Source organism: Miscanthus floridulus, unplaced genomic scaffold (assembly GCF_019320115.1).
Source record: "Miscanthus floridulus cultivar M001 unplaced genomic scaffold, ASM1932011v1 fs_135_1_2, whole genome shotgun sequence".
Lineage (NCBI taxonomy): Eukaryota > Viridiplantae > Streptophyta > Magnoliopsida > Poales > Poaceae > Miscanthus > Miscanthus floridulus.
In genome coordinates, this window is record NW_027096253.1 from 1 (window position 1) to 22,833 (window position 22,833).

At 46.5% G+C, this 22,833-nt stretch overlaps 2 protein-coding genes and 2 non-coding genes across 4 annotated transcripts; 2 read left to right on the forward strand and 2 right to left on the reverse strand.

Annotated features, from left to right (window-relative positions):
* Positions 1-4,555: 4,555 nt before the first annotated feature.
* Positions 4,556-4,642, reverse strand: LOC136530457 (small nucleolar RNA snoR109). Its single transcript, XR_010777787.1, has one exon. It is a non-coding gene; the product is annotated as a small nucleolar RNA snoR109 (small nucleolar RNA).
* A 114-nt stretch (positions 4,643-4,756) lies between these two features.
* LOC136530458 (small nucleolar RNA snoR118) lies at positions 4,757-4,842 on the reverse strand. The gene has a single exon (XR_010777788.1). It is a non-coding gene; the product is annotated as a small nucleolar RNA snoR118 (small nucleolar RNA).
* A 14,496-nt stretch (positions 4,843-19,338) lies between these two features.
* On the forward strand, positions 19,339-20,157 carry LOC136530456 (calcium-binding protein CP1-like). Its single transcript, XM_066523192.1, has one exon. The coding sequence runs from the start codon at positions 19,475-19,477 to the stop codon at positions 19,994-19,996; it is 522 nt and encodes a 173-aa protein (XP_066379289.1). The 5' UTR covers positions 19,339-19,474; the 3' UTR covers positions 19,997-20,157.
* A 664-nt stretch (positions 20,158-20,821) lies between these two features.
* LOC136530455 (uncharacterized) lies at positions 20,822-21,687 on the forward strand. Its single transcript, XM_066523191.1, has 2 exons — positions 20,822-21,418; positions 21,667-21,687. The coding sequence occupies exons 1-2, from the start codon at positions 20,822-20,824 to the stop codon at positions 21,685-21,687; spliced, it is 618 nt and encodes a 205-aa protein (XP_066379288.1).
* The last annotated feature ends 1,146 nt before the right edge of the window (positions 21,688-22,833 follow it).

Sequence of the window (22,833 nt, forward strand, 5' to 3'; positions counted from 1 at the left end):
GTTTTATACTAAAATCCATATATAATTTTTTCCCAAAAAAATTTCATATTAACGAAAATTTAGTTTATATATATATATATATATATATATATATATATATATATATATATATATATATATATATATATATATATATTGCTTGGGGTGGGTGCTCCCACACCCACTGCTCCCTATGTAGTTTATTAGGTACTAGAATAGAACCAGCCTAATAAACTATGGTCGTAATAAAGTCATAAAATCACACAATGAAATCGAGAGTTTGTCAACTATGTTCTCAATCCAAACCCCAAAATCCCTATTTCAATTGGACATAGTGACAACATCGAAAACTGAAAAGAAGTTCGTGTCTTTGGAGGAGACACTCACATGTGAAGGAAGACAGGGATCGGACCAAACAAAATCATGTGCTAAGAGCGGATATAATAATACAGCTTGTCTTATAGTCAAGCCACATCAGCAAATGCCTTGGTGAATGAGACAAAAATTAGAAGAAACAAGTTGTTTGGCGCAACATGTAGCGCCGAGCGCTAGCAGGGAAGGCACGACTCGTAAGGCGATGCCACTCAAAATCAAAAAAATTTCAAGATTTTTCGTCACATTAAATTTTGCGGCACATGCATGGAGCATTAAATGTAGGTAAAAAGAATAACTAATTGCATAGTTTGTCCATAATTGGCGAGACGAATCTTTTAAATCTAAATAGTCTATAATTAAACAATTTTTACCAAATACAAACAAAAATACTACAATAGCCAAAGCCAAAAATTTTCGCATCTAAACGGAGCCTAAGCTTGCCATCACATACTCCCTTCCTGCCTGACACGGCTCCCTAAGCCTGCCTTCTGAGCAAATAAAAATAAGATTTGAATGGGTGGGTCCCATGTAAATAGAAAAAAATTATATTTGGCTTGGCTACTGCACTAGTCAGTTGCTGACTTGGCTTGGCTTATCGCCAAGCTTAAACTAGCACCAGGGCATCCGCAACACAAGGAATAAGTTACTAGCTCTAAGCCAATCTCTTCAACAGTGTAAGCTTTCAGCAATGATTTATAGTATAATTAGACTCATATGACACTTTCATATGTTCTTAAAATGTGTATATGAGCCTATCTATTGATCATGAGCTAGCTTCTCTCTCTTCTATTAAAATATAAAAAAAACAAAAATACTATACAACACACATGTATTTTAGCGAAAAAAACACATGGATTTTTCTCTCTCTCTCCCTCTCTCTTTTGTCACGCGCCGCATTTGTAGTAGGCGTAGTAGGCGTGAGCGGCGAGCCGCACATGCATGGCGTGTAGCAGAATGCGCACAGCAAAATGCAGCAGAATGCATGGCGCGCAGCGGAATAGTGCCGGGCCCGTACGTACGCGGCCCAGCAGCAGGAGCAAATGCGGCGCGTGACACATGTGTTTTACAGATTTATCCTTTTGTCTTTACATAGAAAAAAATTGTTTCTTGTGATCTATGGATCTGTGATTTTATGATTTATGATTGTCCGGAGGTAGAAGAAGGCTGGAGCTACAAGAAGGCTGAAGGTAGAAGGAGGATGGAGGCTGTTGGATCTTAATTTTATGGTATAAAAAAATTCATGTGTTGAAACTGCATAAAACACATAGTTGTTGGGTAGATAGACTGAAAAAAATATTTAGAGCTAACTTATGAGTCACCATGCCCTACGACCCAACAAAACTTGGTTACTGTTTAGATCCCCCCTCCCCAAAAAAAAAGAAAGGAAAAAAGAGGAAGAAGGTCTGTTTTTTCTCCACCAACCACATGACCAAATTTGTAGCACCCTATATTGTCTAATGGCGTGCAAATCACACCCCTCAATAGGTTCGATGGCTGTTTCATATTACACCAACCACAAGCCCATCAACCTCTTCGCTGATGCTGAAATTTGATTTATGTTGATGTTTATGCTGAAATGTTATGATAGAAAAACAATATTCTATGGCTGAAAAGTGGTCCTGAATAAGCTCAACCGAACAGGGCACATATTTGTGCACCTATATTATCTAATGTTGTGCAAAATCACACCCTTCTACTAGGTTCCATGGTTGTTTCATACTACAAATCATTTGGCAGTGGGCCTTACGTAGGAAGGCAAGCATTTTTTTTTTCTTGATTAATGAGATCGTTGGCGAGGGCAATGCTATAGGACAATGTGCTCATTGCCGTTTGCCAGCACTCAAGTGCAATGACAACCACGTGGTCAATGCAACAAGTGGCAATCAAATCCAAGGGAAATTACCAAAGGAGATGATTTGCAGAGCTTCGCTGCCTTCCTATCCCGGCACCATGTTGTTGCTGCTCACGGCACGGTGCTTGGTAAACGATGCTCGGGAATTATAGAGCGTCCAAGCATTGATGTCCAACACTGCACAGCGATGCTTTATTTTCCAAAATCTAGCATTGGAGCATATACATGATGTTTCATTTTCTAAATTCTAAGGATTGGTGCCGAACAGAGCCCAAAGTTCTAATGTTAGTTGGCAGGAGATCGAAGGTACAGGTAGACAAAAAAAAATTGTACTGCAGTGATGAAAATGGAGCCCAACCATTAGTGGCCCCGTTCGCTCGCGTGCCCTTAAACTCGGCTTTGACCCGCTTTTTTTTTTCATCCAGAACAGTGTTTTTCTCTCATAAATTTCTCCAGATTCATCCAGATTTCTTCAGATTCCTCCAGAATTCCTCCAAGCGAACGGAGCTAAATGGCTACACTGCAGGCACAAATGAGAGAGAAACATCGAGCCTCGCCACCAACACAGATGCTCTCGGACTTCACCACCTTATTGTGCATGCTCTACTGGCGTGTTTTGATGGAGGCCTCCAACTCCAAGTACCTCCATTCTCAGGGAATCATTAGTCTATTCGCTTGGTCGTATTTGGCTGGTAAGCCATGGCTTATCAACCAACGAACAGTATTTTTATCTCACACCAAACCAGCCAACAGTACTTTCAGTTATAGCTTATAAGCCAAACTAGCCCAAACAAACAGGGCGCATGTCCACACAGCCCCAGCTGTACCTCCATGACCAGGCAATCATTCAATTGAGGTGTCCAAGATCGGACAAGGGGAGATCCGGTCAGCATGCATGCAAAGAATCCATTTTATTTAGGGTTGTCAGGGCAGTCCCAATGGTGTATTGATGATGGTTTCTATCCTCAATAAATGACTTGCCACGTAAGTAAAACGCTGACATGGCAACGTAATTAATGAAGAAAGAGAGCAAAAATCCTAGAAATGATTTCCTCGTGAAGGAATCAGGTCTTCTCTTGACCCAATGCACCAAGAAACCATGAAATCGCCATTGGAGAGAAACCACCAATTTCTAGGAGGCTCGTGCCGCACTCCCATTAAAAGAAGATAGAGTTGGGAGAGAAAAAGAGAAAATAATTATTACTCATAGAAACCATGGGTTGAAAAGCAGTATTTTTTTATGTGGTATCCTATATTATAGAAACTACTAGTTTCTTTCATTGGGACTGTCCTCGTGCCTGAAGCTATCTCATAATCTTAAAACCCCATCAGATATTTAGCAAACTTTTTAAATTAAAAAACTTGCAACAAATTTAGAGATTCAAAAAATTTAAAACACTTAGATATTTTTTCATGATTTTAAAACATCATCAGATATTTCAGACATTTTTATCACCATTGATCTTTTCTTTTTGTATATATGTAAGTTGCAATTGTATTACACCATGACTTATAAGAACAGAACAAAGATTCAGTTAATTGGTCAATTTGTAATACCTGACCTGAAGCGAACATGTTATCTGACCATTGGCAATGGCCGTCAAGAGATTTCAATCAAAACGTACAAATACCATGCCCATATATTTCACAACCAGATTCAGGTCAGGCTTTCCAGATTCAGGCCAGGCTCTCTTCCAACAATTATTGGCATGTTTTGCTCCATGGAGATATCAAACGGTATGTGTTTTGCTAGACCATGGAGATATCAACGGTGTGCTAGGCTGCACTCCAGCAGCGATATCAAACGGTGTGCTAAGCTGCACTCCAGCAGCAGCTGATGGCTGCTTGATTTGTTCAGTAGCTGCAGAGTGGTGTGGCCGCAGCGAGCATTCAGCCCATCACAGCTATCTCAAGATTTATAGATTTAGCATTTCTTACGGTAATTCAGAACTAATTGCAATACGATCAAGGTTCAGATTAAGGTTTATATTTAAGAATATTATCATCTTAGTAATGTCCTGCTTTTCCGAGCGGAGAGAGCTGGTTAAGATCTCAGTTATGTACTGATGCATTTCACAGCTTTGCAGATATAGCACAAAAAATGTAGACATCAATGACCCAGCCCGGATGATGAACCACCGGCCACGTCTTCCTCGCGTGATTTAAAACGACCATGAGGAGAAGGGATCACTAAAAATCAGAAGGAAGAAGTGGCTCACTCATACGGATAATAACTTGCTGTTCGAGGTGTTCTACAAGAATGGCTACAGCGTACGCCATCCCCCTCCACTACCACCTCGTTTCGACTGCAGAGTGAAGACATGGAAGAAACCAAAGCTAGAATTGGCGTCATATGGGAAGCTCGGTAAGCGGATAACCCATTAAATAGAGGGCAAGCCGACCAGTTTTTCTTCCTCGTTAATTTGGCTACAGCCGAGTCGGCAAATTCAAGACGAAGGTAAAGAAACTGAGCCATATCTTGGTACAATGCAGCCTTCTTCAATGATTTACTCATCAAAGCAACGATTTGTTTGACGAAAACCACATTGCGCATGACAATGCTTTCTAGGCAAGTGCATCTCGGTCAAAACACAGCGAATTTCACTGCTCGGAGCCCAGTGCATTTCATCATCCACAACAAGTAAAACTAAGCTCTAAATAGAAAAGGGTAAAAAAAGGTGATCTCATCTGTGCCCCTCAGGAATCATGCTTTTGATATTCATCACGGTGCTCACTCAACCGGATCGAGCACAAAAAACTAAACTAAACTAAACGAACAGAAATCTGGAATAACTTTTTTGCGGGCAAATCTTGGAGAATGTTATTCGCTGCGCCTCACGGTGGTCAGTAGGCGAAGCGACTCAAGATCTCCGGAAATCTCGCCCCACTGGAAAATTCGAGCCCCGGAGAGAAAAATCTGAGGGATCGACTCATCAAGGGGCTCGAGTATCGCTGGATCTCTCATCACGGAAATCAAGCACCAATATCGCAAAGCACTACGAATGGCGGCGCTGCGGTGGTGACTGGTGAGGGCGTCGTTTCGCGGCGCTGCATTTTATAGGAGCTGAGGTTACGAAGGCTAGGGTTTTCAGGGTCTTTATCTTCATGGGCCATGCTGTACGATCTGTATGGGCTGTTTTGTTCCCATATTGGACGTGCGGAGGAGTCGAAGAATTTAGGCCTACTTTTGCACTGGGCTTCTTTTCTTCAGGGGCCAATAGATTTCTCGCCCCTCGCTGGGCTCTATTTTCTGGTCGGATTCCTCATATGTTGATGACGTGTGCAAAGCGCAAACCAAATAGCCCCGTAGTGAACGAATGCATTTTTCCAAACGAAACGTTTGGTCATCAGTAAACCAAGAGTAGTACCTCCTTCCTCCGCCTCAAAATAAGTTTTTGTCTCACATTTCGAAGCGTCAAAGAAATTCAACTTTGACTAGATTTTTTAAAAATAATATCCACATTTATATCTCTAAATGAGTTTGTCATAAAAATATAAGCCGTGATTAATCTAATGATACTTATTTAATATTACAAATATTAGTATTTTTGTAGTATATATTTGGTGAAAGTTTGGATTCATTGCTCACCAGCAGCAAGCTGAGGAGTGCGGACGAAGGTGTCATGGGCCCTGTTCGTTTGTTTTATGAACCGTGTTCAGTGAATGAATAATATTTTTCTCTCACAATAAATCAACGAATAATACTTTTAGTCATGGCAGCGAAACGAACAGACCATGAGCAGGCAAATGGCCATGGAGCACGTGCCCGGGGAGACAGGAAGAGGGCAGATTCACACGGACTACTGAAGTGCTGAGGCACTGCTCGTCATCGACGTCGCGGCAACGGCGATGGAGAGGACACCGCTGCCACCAGGGGAAGGCCCCGCACGTTTTCCTCGTTGCCTTTGCAAAGTAGATCAGGTTGTGTGGTGGTCGCCAGCGGCGGCCTGCAACATTAGCTCACCCGAGCCATGCATGTCGTTGGACACCTCGGCTAGAGAAATATCACTGGGAACTGAGGTACTGTTTGGTTCACTTCAAAATTTGCCAAACCAAAAATTTAGCAAATTATGATTTTGGCTGGGCATGTACAACGGCAATAATTACGCCGTCTGTATGCCGTATATTTTGCAAAAACGTCCCTGGCAAGCTTGGAGACGGGCGGGGTCGTCGTCTCACGAGGCGACGACTGCGGCTCGTGCTCCCAAGCTCACGCGACGGTAGATGCAGCGTTGTACAGGCGTCGTCTCTAGGCTACACGTGCTCGGGATCCAGTTGCGGCCGCGCCTGGTGGCTCAGAGCACCGGAGCTATCACCGGTGCTCGCCGGCGACGGCGCCATGAGCATCGGAGCGCACGATGATGGAACAATGCTAGGGCGTGGCACTGGCAAGGAAGAGCAAGGATGTAGTCATTGCGGCGGGGTCCCAACCTTCACGGGTGGCGGCAATGGCTTGGTGGCGACGGATTCCTCCACACCTTCATCTGGCACCATCGATTTATCCTCATTCGACAGCAATCGAGGATGCACTGGTAGCAGCCCGATTTCTCCTCATCTTTAGTGGTTTCGTGCAACCACCTTGCTCTCTTGGATCGATTCTAGTGGCAGCACGACTAGGAAGGGAATGGAGAACGCAAGCAAGGGAGGAGAATAACACTCGGTTCGCAGTCCTAAAATATATGTGAAAGGGAATTCTTGTTGTTCTAGTAAACCAAATACTTGCACATATTACTTGTTGTGGTCTTATTTCTAGTGTACTGAACACTTGCACATATTAAATAGCAACACAATGGTATATAAAATAATATTCATGAATGATCTTGGCTACCTGCAAAGTATTAAACCGTTCGCAGACGACCCCTGTCTGTGGGTTGTACGGTCAATCTCTCTAGCTGTTTGTACATCGAATTCGAGGCTTTTGTAGACGGCCTCCCGTCTGTGGGTTGTGCATGCCCTAAGGTTTGTTACTAAAATTTGTCAGTCTTTCACATTTGGCTTGCTAAATTTAAGGTATTTTTTTGTCTAACTTTTATTTGCTAAATATTTGGTACGGCAAATTTTGGTCGCAACCAAACAAGCCCTGAGATTTAAAAGAGACCGTGATTCGGTGGAGAAGCAGGGCGCTCAGAGATGGAGGTGGGGGATCCGGGTCGATGAAGAGGAAGTAAGAGAGCTCAAGTAGTAAATACTCTAGTGCCCGGGGTATGTGGGGACCTTGAGCAGTCGATTGGATCAAAAGCACATCGGCTATCTCGCCGACTACTCTGGTGCCTAATCCAGTCCCATTTACATCTCAGCATTTTCAATTTATCCGAGACAAACTAAAAATAATAATTTAATTCAGTACGATGCATTTTGCTTAGATCTGGCATCGTAGCTTTTGTATTTTTAAAATTAAATTTCTTTCTAGAATGTTGTATTTGAGTTTGAAAAATAAAATTTAATTTTGAGCATATGCTTTATTAAGGAAGGTGGAGCACATGTGGTGAGAATAGTATGATAAAATACCATTGTCCACATGTTTTTTAATAGATTTTTGGAATATATGTTGGGACTAAATAGTTTAATCGAAACTTAATATAACATTCTGGGAATTTTTTGTTTTAAAAATGCAAAAGTTATGATGTAAAAAACAATGATCTTTTCATCTTCCTAGAAATTACAAATTTTTTAAGATTCTTAAGTTCTTCGTTTTAGATCAACAGAAAAGATTCAAAAAGCCATGTGAAAATTGAGATGTTGCTCTCGAATTTATCTGTACACATTGTCCATAGTATGATATGGCATTTTTTACAACAAAGATATTTATTTGCTAGTAGATACAAAAGGAAGAGCTTCAGACAAGGGCAAACCTTTAAAAAAAACTAGGAGGGGCACATAAAGAGTAATTGGAATTAGCATGTGGTTTTCTCACTCAATAAAAATAGGGGCATTGGAAATTGTTTGAGCAGGAGCACGTATGGTGTTTTTTCTTTGCAAATTATATCTGTACTTTCCAAAATTAAGTGCAGCTATATGTCTTCACTCACATTAACCTAGGTCCACACTCAGGTTCAGAGGCGTGTTACATGTTTCTAAAATTGTCTAAAAAATGGTGAGCATTGCGCACTTTGAAACGGTCAACGAAGGCCATGTCTTGCATGTAATTTTTCTGATGGAAATTTGGTTGGAATGAATACACAGGTTCATGGGCTAACCCACTTACATCCTTAGTAAGGCTTAGAGTGGTAAGTAAGTTCCAAGGGGCTATGTCGTGCTGTTGTGTGTGTGTGATGGTCTTCTACTCTTCTGGAAGCGCTGGCCTGTAAAGATGCCTTATGTTTAGCGGCTGATTGCAACTAGGCAAAATACTAGTATTACATAGCATCAGATTGTCATGAGGTGATGCACAATGTCGCTGGCGAGTTCAAGTGCACATATACTAAGCTACTCCCTCTATTGTACACCTGTAGCTACAATACTAAGCCAAGCAATCTTCCATTTGACCAAAGTTCTATACAAAAATATATTTACGATATCAAATAAGAGCATGTTTAGAATTATAATTGTTGATATTACTTTTATAAGTCTATTTAAACTTAAAATAATTTATTTTAATATGATCTAGAAGTATTCTCCTAAAGGACTTACTAGAAAGTACACTCTCCGTCCAAAAAAAAATACGGGCACCCAGATTCATGTCAAGATTTGTATCTTTTCGAGTAGGCTAGTTGCTACCGCAAGCGCAAGGCTTCCTGCTAAAAAAAAAATGGGATATGGCAATCTATGGATATTGTGATAAGTATATCTATGATGCATGTTTAGTTGGATTGATGGGATGGACCATTTTTCTGTTTGGTTAGATGGACGAGAGTGGATGTGATGAGAATAGTTGACTAATTATATCTATTATTTTAAAATAATAACAACTAATTAGACACTAATAGATGTGTACTAATACTATTTTGTCATAATAATCACTAATTTAAAATAAAATATGTTAATTAGCACCACCAATATCCTAATTAGCATACGAAACATGCACTAATCAAAATATTAGCACTTATCAAAACTAATCCTACCATCATAATTATTAAGTAATAACATGGCATACTAATAATCCTTAAATTATTTACTAATGATAAAAATTAGAAGATATAGATAAGCTTGTCCGTCAGTTTTTTTCCCTACCACAAAATCTAGCATTTAAGTAGAATATTTCCTACGCATGAATTTTCTTCCACGGACCAAACACCGCTCCCGAACCTCCTTTCACCGGCTCACCGCTCTGTGCAGCCATGTGACATTTTAGGCATGTTCAGCTGGTATTAAAGTCGATTGATAAGTCAATTAAAACTATTTTTTTAAAAAAATACAATAAATTTTAGTTGATAAGTCCACTGATAAATTTAAACCAACAGACAGGCATCTAAAAAAAAATCTAGTACCAGTACTCCTACCGGCTAGGACCGCCGTCCTACAGAGCCAGGCCACTAGCGTCGTACCATATCGATTTGGACCAGTCAGACGGTTGTCGCGTAGCTGATGGCATGTGAATATGTGATGATGTGAACGCGTGTGTGACTACTCCGTAGGTGACGGTTGTCGCGTAGCTGATGGCGTGTGTCAGCGGCTGGCAGTCTCCAAGGTCCAAGGGGTCAAAATTTTTGGCAAAAAGCTACCATAGCGTTTTCGTTATTATTTGATAATTAGTATCTAATTATAGTATAATTAGACTTAAAAGATTCGTCTCGTAGATTTTGTCTAAACTGTGTAATTAGTTTTATTTTTTATTTATATTTAATGCTTCATACGTGCGCCAAAGATTCGATGTGACAAAAAACCTTAAAAAAATTAGCATTTTAGGGTACAACTAAACAGGGCCGGCGGGCACACGAGGTCTGCCATTGCCAAGTGCCCACGTTGCCACGTCGCGTCCTTCTCGTCCAGGAATATATGCGCCGGGCACTCGCGTTCGTAGCCTGTGGCCTGTGGGCGAATGTAATCCCGGGCATTTCACGATTCTCCAAACCGTGAAATCAAAGCAATCTTTTTCTCGACCGTCGGTATTGGACCACCGGATTCCAACTCCATGAAAATTGGAATCCGGATTTTTCTTTCCGCGCAGCGACATTGCTCAAAATGGGAAACCATATGGTGTCGACTTGATGAAGTCTAGAACGTGCATGAGCTGTGGTAACATTGGACAACTATGTTTATATTTGTGTTCATAGGCGCAGCTACGTGGAGACGAGGTGTCGACTTGATGAAGTCTAGAACGTGCATGAGCTGTGGTAACATTGGACAACTATGTTTATATTTGTGTTCATAGGCGTAGCTACGTGGAGACGAACCGGACGACCCCCCCCCCCCCCCCCCCCCCCCCACCCACCCCACCCCCACACACACACCATCAGCTTGCTTTTTGTAGTTTGTCCATAGAGTGCATGCATTATAATATTGTTTGCTCTCGGCTGAAGAACACCAATGCATAGCTAGTCGCATGCCATCACACCTTCAGCGTTCACCCGTGCACGAGGTCACATGCACATGCTTGGTGGCTTGTGGGTGTGGTCGTACTCACTCGTCACCACGATAAGCTAGTCTGTTAGCAGCACACGATCTAGAGATGAACTCAGATCACTCTAACTCCAAATCAATCAGCACAGGGTAATAATATCCGATATAATAAGAGATAGAATCAGGGGAAGGCAACAAGCAGGGGAATTAAGGTGCTAGAAAGAAGTTACTAGAAGGATCTAGAAGAGGGAATCTGGATACAAGAGGAAGGAACTTGAGGAAGAAGATGAACAGTAGAGTCTAAGAAGAAGAGGAGACCAGAGACTGGTTCTGTATTCTTCGACGTCCCTCGTTCCTCAGTTGTTGCCTCATTTTGTACGCCACCCTATCCATCCAATTGGGCTTCACGACCAGCCCATAGGCCCAGCTTGATAGTCCAGTACTCAGGCCCATGTATCTGACATTCTCCCCTTCTTAAAAATCGGCTTACCCTCGAGCCGATGTAATGTTTGGCTGGTACGGTTTTGGCTGATTTTTGATGATTTTAGATGGTTGAATAGTATTATGTTTGAGAGAATAAGCTAAAACAAGCGGAAAAAAGTAGAAACGAGCTGGGACTCTACCAGCCGAACGGGTTGAATATCAGCTTCAATGAGATTACACAAGTGCTTGATTCTGAGCATAAACATCACCAGAAGCTCTTGAGGTCTGAACAACATAGTTCTCCTATCATTGATGAGATGCGGAAGAATTATAGTCATATCCTGAAGTTTTCCAGAAAACAACTGAATCAGGTATACCCTTGACCACGTGCAGGACTTGAAATCTCTCTGAGCAGGATGCTTTCGATGAGTGACTAGAATATGAGAAAAAGGACACACCCATTTGAAGATTTTCTTCTGTTGTAGAATCAGTACACATGTAGGAAACTGAATAGTGGTAGTAGCGAACATTCCACACAAGCTGTCAGCTTCTCCATGATTTGAGCGGAGCAACTCAAAACTGGACATCAGAAGTTTCAGTGTAACACCGGTGTTACACCGTTAATCATCTACTAAAAAATATTATGAGCATTATATTTGTGTGTTAATGCATGTGGTGAAGTGAGTAGATAATGCATTGCAACTAAAACGATCAATAAAAATGCAAAACGAAAGTTGCTCCACGATTCGTACAGTTAACAAGTAGGGGTGTAAACTAATTTTTATTGAACAAAAATTACTATAAAACCTATATATGAGACTTAAATAAAGTTTAAAGTACAAACTTTGTATATAACAATGCAACTCTTGCTATAGAAAAATAATGTTACTAGCTAGTATTTCTAATAGTCTAGAAACGGAACTTGAAAACAAATCCAGCTCAAGACTTAGAAAAAATCCTAAGGTGAGCACCAGTGTGACAAAGCCATGTTTGACAAATTATTCTGTGAAATTGAGTTAAGAAGGGGTGTCGTGTTGTAGCTCTTGTTGATAGCCTAAGGTGCCCTCTTTACACTAGTGAAGATGGCTTGGTTTCAAATTGAATCGTTTAATTTTTATGGGCGCTTTAAATTCGTGCGCGTACTTAGTCTCGGGCCACCGGGCTCGGGCACGTGGTCACCACGCGTGGCCGTTCTACGTCACTGCGCGGTTGTGCCGTGCGCGCGCGCGTGTGGCCGCACACCGGCTGGCCAGGGCTTCCCTTGGTCTGGTCGTGGCCTGGCCGCGGCTTGGCCGCTCTGGCCGCACCGCTTGCAGCCAGCCGCAAGCCGCAGTGCCCCACCATCCCTCTCTACGCCCAACCACCACTGCCACCATGGCTGCCGCTGATGCTGCTGCTGCCCTCCATGTTGTGCGTCGCGACGCAATTGTGGTCGCAGTCGCTGCTGCTGACGTCGTGTCACTCCCGCACTCGCGTCTGCTCGCTGCATCGCGCTGCCCCCTCCCTAGCCCGATTGGGTGCCGTCCACACGTGGTCGTGCATGTCGTCGTCACGCCATTAATGGCGCTGCGGCGCGCGGGCCATGGCCGATCGCGGGCGCTCGTGCTCGTCCCCTCGTGTTTGGACGTACGTCCCTCAGCCACGACAATCATGTCCTGCCAAGGCATGCGCTAGCCGAACCACTTACCGCACCCGCCACCCTTTTTCCCCGCTGCGCCTCTACTTTTCGTCACCATCGAGTCGCGGTCACGGTGAGCCAAAGAGCGAACACCTCTCATCAATTCCTCGTGCCCGCGTCTTCGCCTTTACGTCCTCATGCCGACCGCCCCCTCCCCACCTTGATTGCTGCCAGGCCGAGCTCCAATTTTGGAGCTTTGCTTCCGCCACCGCGCCACTAAGGCCCAGCCCATCTCATCATGGACATCTTCCACCTCACCATCTCGAGCCAGACTAACTGCGCTGCTAGCCCCGTCTAGAACCCTTCATCGCTATGCGCACCTAAGCAGCACTCCTACCATTGTCTCTACACCGCTGATGAGGGCGCTCCATTGCTATGCGCATGCGGCCAGTCTCGCTCGGGGCATCTCCGGCTGAGCCATCGCCACGGGTAGGTTCGTGGTGAGTCGCTGGTGCTCACCGGCTGTTTCTACCACATCCGAAAGGCCATGGCTCACTAGAACTTGGGTGTCACCGCCGCAGGGTGCCCGTCATCGTGGAGAGGCCATTCTACTGTGTCCTAGCTCGTCCAACCGTTGACCGAAGTTGTGCGTCGTCCCGTAGGTGAGGATCGACCTCCTAGGTGCGTCGAAGGGGCTCCCGGTTGGCCGGTGCGGCAGTCCCGTGCCAGCCGATGTCGCGCCGGTGAGCGTGGGGGCGTCGGGGACCGGCCGGATGTAAAGATGGGTTAGGGCGAGGGCCTATCGGCATAAGGGACGACTGTAGGAACAGGGCGCATAAGAGCTGTGTTAATACTATAAAGAGCAAGGATGTTTTTGCAAAAGCGCCACACGCGTGGGCTCCCTCTTGTCGCGGGCCAGCCTGTGCGCGCCGCGCCGAGTGGGCCGTGTCCGCGTGGTTGTGGGCCACGCTAGTGAATTCGTTTTTGCTTTAATTAGAAAATAGAAATAGCCTTGTATTTTGTTTCTGTGCTGAACTTTGATAATTAACAACAATTCACATAGGTGTTCAAAACTTGTGAAACTAATTTTGTTGGGTTCCTAAAAATATCGTCTACCTGTGAGTACAGTTAGTTCATACATATCTGTGTGGATGCTAAGGAGCATTAAAATAGTTGAGACGCTTAGTATTATTTCGATTAATAATTGTAGGAATTCTTGTAGTAGATTGGTGATAGCAAAAACTCTAAAATTTTTATAGTAGCTTCATTGTATTATTATGTGCTCACTGTAATTTTTGTAGCCCTAGAATAGACTACTTAAAAGGTAGTTAAATACCCATTAAGGCTAAAGGAATAATGGCATGATATTGGTTTATAAAAGTTAAGCACTTGTTGGGTGAGCTTGAAATCTATTTGGTAGAGATAATGATTAGCTTAGTATCTTAGTCATTAAGTTAGCTTAATAGCTTAGCATGTGTATTCTTATTTTAAGAGTTGCTGTTGCTAAAATACTAAATGTTGCATCATCATTGTATGTATGTAGAGAATGAGTTCGTGGAGTTCGTGACCGCCGGAGAGCAGGAGTACGAGGAGGTAATCGAGGAGTACGAGGAGGAGGTTCTCGTACAGGAGAAAGCCTTGGAGCCACCGGCGTCTGACTTAGCTGACACCCGCCTGTCCAAGGCAAGCCCCGGTGTATAACCCTTATTTTGAATAATCACTATATATATATATATGTGTGTGTGTGTGATGTGCATTTATGTTATAGGATTTATATTGAAACTACATGCATAGATAAACCTACCTATGAGTCCTACTAGCATAGGTCGAGTAGCTGCTATGCTTAGGCTATCGACAGCGTGAGTAACCTGCCGTTACTCATAATAGGTGATTATTATTATCACTCTCATGATAAAATGTTGAAAGAAAATAGAGACCGGGTAGGGATATGGTACGGATATTGGTGGATGTAATAGGTTGTGTCCCGCGGTCAACAGGGCATAGCTTGGTTACACTATTTTTCCTGTCCATGTCGGTTAAGGACCGTCCGTTGCTGTGGATGATAGTTAGGTCACAGACTTATTATCCTGAGCACATACTTGCTTATGGGAGCGGAAAGGCCCGTTGCTCTCTTGTTGTGGGTTTTGGCTCTTTCTGGACCGACTGATTGGAGGCAGAGATGATGGAGGTCTAAGCACCACACTGAGTCCGGGACTCAGGACTCAGGAGTGTGGGCTTGGAGTCTAAGTTTAAATGAAACCTGGACCCCTTGACAGGAGAGTGGTGGGTTGGTCTTGCTTGTGCCTAGGGTACAAGCGGGGCGTGTATTTCGAGATACCCAGCTAGGATATATTGGTTCACGAATCGCCGTGTGATATGGTATCACTTGGCTATGGTCTAGCACCGTAGTAAGAACTAAAAGGTGAAAATGGTAAAATAGTCCTGATTGCTCAACCCTTGCTTGAAAGTAGAACATGTGCTTATCTAGAATGGTTAGCTAATGAAGTAATCATGGCTGCCAATTAAACTTGACTGTAAGGATGAACTATTAGTAATGCTTTTCGCAAACAAAAGAAAACAACAAACCCATATTGTCTATCATACCTTTGAGAGTCGGGAAAGTATTATCACTAGTCAGGTAAGTCTTGTGAGTACATTGTGTACTCAGGGTTTATTTTACTCCTATTGTAGGTGCAGCTTGAGGAGTAGCTCTTATGTGGAGGATTCTTCTGGTGGGCACAGACGGATCCTTGTATCATTTTCGCTAGATGCTTATTTTTATTCTGCTGTTTAATTATCGCACTCTGAACTCTGTATTGTAATAAATAATTTTAAAAAAACTCTAGTTGTATGAAATGGACTAAGTATTGTAAACTCGTTCTTATTATTGGATTCTGGATGAAAAACGTGGATTGTTCGAGTTCTCCATTGGGGTGTGCTCGACGGAACCACATGGTGTAGCTTACTTTCGTGGTGCTTAGTGTCTAGAGGAAGATAAACACCTTCAAAGGTGTGTTATTTTAGATGGTTGTGCCACATTCAGCACCTCTAGCAAGCTAGAATCAAAAGCCAAACAATGTTGGAACCAATCTTGTTTCAATTGCCAATACTCCTTGCCGTCACAAATAAGCTGGAACACAATAACAAATGAAAGCCAGCCATTTGTGTGTATGATCACGAGATGCATAACATATAATAATATAGGCTGCCATTGTTCCTTGTAGTGTCCTCTTGATGTTCTTGAATTATAGAGTTTTGACCCATATGTCAAGCCCCTCTCAAGTCAAGTAGCAGCATGGTTTTGCAATCAATGATGAAGTCCAAAAGAAATCCTGTTGTGCCCCAAAGATTTCGAGGAAACAACGACACTGCATTTATAAGTAACTGAAGACAATGTTTCCAACACTCTTGACAGCTCACACAATGCAAGAATGTGACCCTACACTTGGGCACTGAACAACTAAGCACAAAAATCACAGATAACTGAACCCATAATCCTTTGTTGTGGGGTGGTGGCCATGGAGGCTTGGGCACCATGACACCTTGGGTGAATCCAAACAACAAGCATGGTTCAACTCCATTACCCAAGCATGCAACCTCCATAGGTGGAGGCCATGGTTGCCTTAACCGCACTAGATTCTGAGCAAATTCTCTTAGACACCCTCTGAACAGCATGACTTGCAATGGTTGTAGAACAGAGCAGAATAGCAGCACCATCAACTGAGTGTGCATGGGTGAGATTAGTAGTGAAATCCCTTGGCTAGTTATGCTCTGCAACGTCCTAGAATACCACAATAGCAAGCCCAAGAGTGGAGCATGAGTCGATGATAGAGGTAAACTCTTCTGCTACTTCCGCTAGCTCAGGTATGGAAGGAAACACCGGCGCCGTAGCAAGGATCAATGAAGGAGCCAGTGTAGTGGTCACTGACTCAGGGGCACACCCAGCATGGTTGTGACCTGGTGTTGAACACCATGAGGGAGATGTTTGTGCGAGTTTGCCGGGAACAACCTGGGTAACAGTAGGCCATGGCTCCTGGAGCTCTGTCAAGGGATGAAGCACTCCCTGTTGGGGCCAGCCCATGGTTGTTGTCGCCCCAACGGAGCATCTCCTCTTCCCAGAGCGCGTTGATAGGGTCGTCGACGAAGCTGCTGTCGCCGGTCGAGCAAATCGTCGAACATGTGGCCTACGCTGACCTCAGAGCCATCACCCAAGACAGCAACCCACCACCTGCAGTGCCTACTGCATCGGCGTGGAGCGCGGCAGCCGCGGTGGGTGCTTGGCCATCACGATCGATGGCTCGGTCGAGCGGTGCGTCGAAGTGGGTGACGCCGGACTCTAGGTCATCGTCGAGGGAGACGTCGTAGCCACCGAGCGGGGTGGCACGTAGCACACACTTGACAGGGCCGAGGCGGACGTGGCGGACGCAGCAGAGAAGGCCGGGGTCATCGGGCGTGAAGTCGGCGCGGATGATGGGGCGCCGCTCCTGCTTGGCGCATGCGATGAGGAAGAAGGGCTACGCCTCCATCTGTACCAGCGACACGGATGGGGAGGTGCAGAGAGGCCTCTAGCGGCGGGAAAGCACCGCCGTGCACGTGGCATCCTTGATGGGGAGGCAAGAGATGATGTCGCGGAGGAGCACATCTAGAAGGAGGCTGAGGCGGTCGAGGTCAACGATGTCGTCGAGCGCGGCGACTAGGCGGTGAGGACTCTTTGCGGCGTCGAGCATGGCTTGGACCGCCGCGGGGCCGGGGTTGGTCTCGTCGGTGGAGGCAGCCTCGCGCGTCACTACTGGAGAGCTTGGAGTCGAAGGCGACGTCGGAGTCGGTGGAGGTGGCGTCGAGCACGGGAGCGGGCTCGTGGATGACATTGAGCAGTGCGATGGGGACGTTGGAGGTGAGGCCGTGCGTGTTGCGGATCTAGGCGGAGCCGAAGACGTCGATGGCGGAGAGGTCGAGGCCGCGCTCCTCCGGTCATGGGCAGGCTGCTTGAACAGCCCACCCTAGTTGTCCGGGACCACCTCGGCATCGATCTGCTCGAGGGCACAGACATGGAGGTCCTCAGCGGCATCCCGCTGCTCCTTCGTCGGCGAAGGCGAGAAGCACCAGTCCCAACGAGCCTCCATCTCATCGAACCTCCAGTTGAACTCGTCGAGGATAAGCTTGAGTTGAGAGGGATCCATGGAGCTAGACCGAGAATCGACTGTCTCAGATACCAATTGTTAGCAGCACACGATCTAGAGGATGAACTCAGACCAGTAAAACTCCAAATCAATCAGCATAACTCCAAATCAATCAGCACAGGTAATAATATCCGATAAAAAGAGATAGAATCAGGGGAAGGCAACAAGGAGGGGAATTAAGGTGCTAGGAAGAAGTTACTAGAAGGATCTAGAAGAGGAAATCTGGGTACAAAAGGGAAAAACTTGAGGAAGAAGATGAACAGTAGAGTCTAGGAAGAAGAGGAGATAAAGGACTGGTTCTGTATTCTTCGACGTCCGATATTCCTCCTCAGCCGTTGCCTCATTTTGTATGTCACCCTATCCATTCGATTGGCCTTCACGACCGGCCTGTAGACCCAGTTTGATAGTCTGCTGGCTAGTTTGATGTGAGAGAAAATACTATTACAGCTTATAATTTATGATTGTATAAGCCGAAACGAACATGCTGCTAATACTCAGGCCCATGTATCTGACGTAGTCACTGCCCTCTGTATAGCACTTTCCTATGATGTCTGCTTATTTTATTCATACATGTTCACGGTTGGCTTGTAAGACTTGGCATGTATACGGTCACAGAGGCCGGAATTTTACTATTTTCTAAAAAAAATGTTCACGATTAGGCCCCCTTCATTTTATCCCTATCTCCGCACTGTTTGTGTTATACATAAACCGCGTTGAGGCATTGAACAGATTCAGAAAAAAGAGCTTGAATTTAGCTAAATTGGAAAAGGCTAAATATAATATCATACGTATGTTTAAGGCGTGAATATGTTTATTAAGGGGTCCTTGTGGCCGCGCAACTTTGCTTTTCTTTATATACCCACGTGCTGGTGCTCGGTGTTAGCTACAGCTGCAAACTCGTGGCAGCAGCGCACGGGAACGGCCTCAGAAAATTGCACAGGCGCGCGCGGGGCGGTGGAATCGCCGGCTGACGCCACGGAAGATGTCAGCCGGAGAGCGACGCCCAGCGGGAGCGGCGGAGTGTGATCGCAAAGACGTCACCCAACACGTCTTCCAGTTTGTCCTGGTCCAACCAACGGCGACCCCAGCTGCCCGTCAAGCTGAGGAGGCTCCGTGCGTCGCAAGCTCCCACAGATCTCAGACCAACCGATTAATAATTAATCAAGTATTTCCTGCCGCGTTGACATGTCACCGTCTCCCCACAGCCGGCCCCAGACACCTCGTCCACAACTCCACGCTGCACCGGACTCGGCGGTCTCACCACAAAAAGCACCAGGCCCCACGGCGTCAGTGCGATGGGCTTGAGCCCACCGTTCTTGGACCGGGTCCACGGGCAACGTCCTCCATGACGGGAGAGCCCGTCCCCCGCTCCTATAAATAGCGGCCCCGTGAGATGCGAACAGCACAAACCCGCGATTAGCAGCGACCTTCCGCAAAAAAGCAGAGCGCAACTAAGCTCCGTTCCGATCCAGAGGTCCAGACTGTTCGCGACTTTTCCCCCTGCCCTCTCCTCCTCCCGTCTCCCGAGTCCCGGCGAAGCAGGCGAGCATGTGCCCCACCGGCAAGTACCTGGGGCTCGACCTCTCCGCCGCCGCCGTCTCCGGCGCTGGCGGCGACCTGAGGCCGGCGTTCGACGTGCTTGACGCGGACCGGGACGGCCGCATCAGCCGGGAGGACCTCAAGTTCTTCTACGCCGCCGCAGGGCCCGCCGCCGGCGAGCGATTCGACGACGACGACCTCGCGGCCATGATCGCGGCCGCCGACGCCGACCGCGACGGCTTCGTGCAGTACGACGAGTTCGAGCGCCTGCTGGCCGGCCGCGCCGCGGGAGGCGCCGGGCGCCGCTCCGCCATGGAGGACGCCTTCCGGCTCATGGACCGAGACGGGGACAGCAAGGTCGGCTTCGAGGACCTCAAGGCTTACCTCGGCTGGGCCGGGATGCCCGCGGCGGACGAGGAGGTCCGCGCCATGATCCGCGTCGCGGGCGGAGGGGACGGCGGCGACGAAGGCGTGGGGCTCGAGGCGCTCGCCAGAGTGCTCGCGGTCGACTTGGAAGGCATCGCCCTTTGAGAGCTCCATTGATTGGATTAGTATTGTACGGAGTTGATTCGATTTCTTGGGGTCTTCGGTTGGTGAGCGTGGTGCGGTGTCTGTCGACTGTCGTTTGTTTGTGATTGACTGGCTGGTTCACAAGGACCATTGAAAATGAGATTCAAAAGTTCCCTTCTCTCTCTCTCCCTCTCTTCGACTGAGATTCAAAAGTTCTCATGCTCGTTAATGCTGCCCGTTTGAGGTGCTTTCTGTGAACTCGATTTATTTTTCTTTTCCACCGAAATGCTGAGGCTCCTCCTCAATGGTCCATTGAAAACGATAAAAACTGTGAAAGCGACAAGTACTCTCGAAAGCGCAAGTGGAAGACAGCCGTTCTTTTTACCTCCGCTTACTCCGGCACCTGCTCCATCGGCCGGTCCACACCATGCCATGGCACGATGCACGCAACCCCATACATCAAAGGATGGCGGCACGATCCTCCGCCGAGACACTATTTGTGCATTAGAAGATCTGTCTCTGTCATGGCGTCCATAATTCACGGAGCGGCGACTGAGGCGATTCCATGAGCGATTGTGATCCCGACCTCGATCTAGGCCAAGGCCGCCGGTGCCCTTGATCAGCCAACACCGCCGGACGTGTGGCCTCGGCGTCCACGCCCCGACACCACCATTGCAGTGTGGAATCGGCCAACGCAAAATACGTCGGTTAGCCGATCCAGGCGCCGTCGTCGCAACATACCACTAGGATTCGCCGCTTAGGGACTCTAGGTTGGGATTGATCTGTGGCTGCGGCGTCTTGTACACGCAGGCTACCTTGCTGTTTGTGCCTCCCTGCCTATCACGCATGGCGACGGGCGGGAGTGGTGGCTCCGGTGGGGGAGGGGTTCCCCCAAACCCTAACGTATCGGATCTCCTCCAGAAGCTCAAACTGACGGAGGAGGAGGTTGCCGTCCTGGAATTCAGTGACGATGAAGATGATGCAGATGCAATGGTGACAATGGAGTACGCCTTGTTCGGTAAAGTACTGTCCCCGGTGCCGGTGCATGTGAGTACTGTGAGATCGGCGATGAAGCGGGCGTGGGCTAACCCGATAGGCCTCAAGATTAGGGCGATCGGTGATAAAGAAGATAATCTATTCGTGGTGGAGTTTGGCAGCCCTCGCGATATGGAGAGGGTTCTCGCCGGTTCACCATGGATGGTGGGAAAATACTCGGTCCTACTGCAGGAGTACGATGAGAAGCTTACCGCGGCAGACGTCAAGTTTGATCGGGTAGAGCTCTGGGCTCGCATCCTGAACCTCCCTCTTGGTTGGATGAACCGCTCAAGAGGCTCTAGAGCGATGGATCTGATCGGAAGGGTGATCCAGATGGATGTGGATGGAGATGGGAAAGCCAGCGGCGCGTTCCTTCGTGCTCGTGTCGCAATTCAAATCGATAAACCGGTGAGGCGGGGAATTTTGCTTCGAGTCAACAAGAACGAAGAACCTAAATGGTTCCAAGTTCAGTACGAGAGACTCCCCTATATATGCTTTCACTGTGGCTTGATGGGGCACTCGGATGTGGAGTGTCTGACGCCGGCTGCTCGGGGAGAAGAGGGAAAACTTCCATACGATGTTAACCTGCGTGCTCCGGAGGAAAAGAAAAAGCGACTGCAGTCCTTTGCTACCACTACTGCTAAATCTTTTGGCAGTGGCTCCTCATCGGGCTTTAAGCAGCCCAGTCAATGGGACAGATCGGGGGGTGCGGATCAAGGTCTGCTGATGGCTCGCGCCACTCTGAAAGCCACGTTGGGGATTCAGAGGAACTTGAGATCTAGTCCCCGATAAAGCAGAATGCTAGAGATGATGGGTATGAAGCACAGGGTGCTAAACCCACTGTCAGCAAAACCTTAGCTTTCCAGGCAATGGATGAAGACCAGCGATAAGGGCCACGCAAGAGAAAATCGAAGGTGCCAACTAAGGTGGTGCAAACACCTGATCTAAACATTCCCATTGGAGGAGGATCCAGTGCTCTCGTCCCTGCGGGCCTGGTGAATGCTCGTGTCAGCCAATTGGATGACGCTAGGGACAGTGTTAGCAGCATGAACGAAACATTGAAGAAACAAAAGCGAGGCAATTCTCAAAATGCAGGATCGGCGGCGGCTGCGAGTGGCAGCCCCTGCCGGGCACAATGAAACTCTTATGTTTGAACTGCCAGGGTCTGGGGCGATCCGAGGCAGTTCAAGAGCTTCATAGCTTGATACAGCTACATGGCCCCAGTTTAGTTTTTCTTTCTGAAACTCGCATTTTCTTTGATCGGGTGGATGGTCTCAAGCAATCCCTAGGCTTTGCTAATGGCTTGGGAGTGGGCAGTTATGGTAAAGGGGGGTGGCATTGTGCTTCTGTGGACAAGAGATGTAGATGTGAAATTCAAGAGCTGTGACAAGATGCATCTAGATGTTGAGATCCTTGATCCAAGAACGCGAACGCCACAATGGAGATTTACTGGCTTTTATGGAGAGCCAAACCGTGTTTTGAGATATAGAAGTTGGGAATGTCTCGGGTACCTAAATTCCTAGAGCTCGCTTCCATGGCTCTGTGTGGGGGATTTCAATGAGGTCTTAGAGGCACACGAACAATTTGGTGGTCAGCCCAGACCGGAACGCCAGATGGATGGTTTCCAGGATGCGGTCTAGGATTGTGGTTTCATGGACCTAGGGTTTATTGGCTTGCCATATACCTGGGACAATAGACAGTAGGGAAGGGACAACGTCAAGGTGAGGCTTGATCGTGGCCTAGCAACGGCAGCGTTCCTGGATCTCTTCAATGATGTCAAGGTTTATCATGTACAAACCACTGAATCAGATCGCTACTGCTTA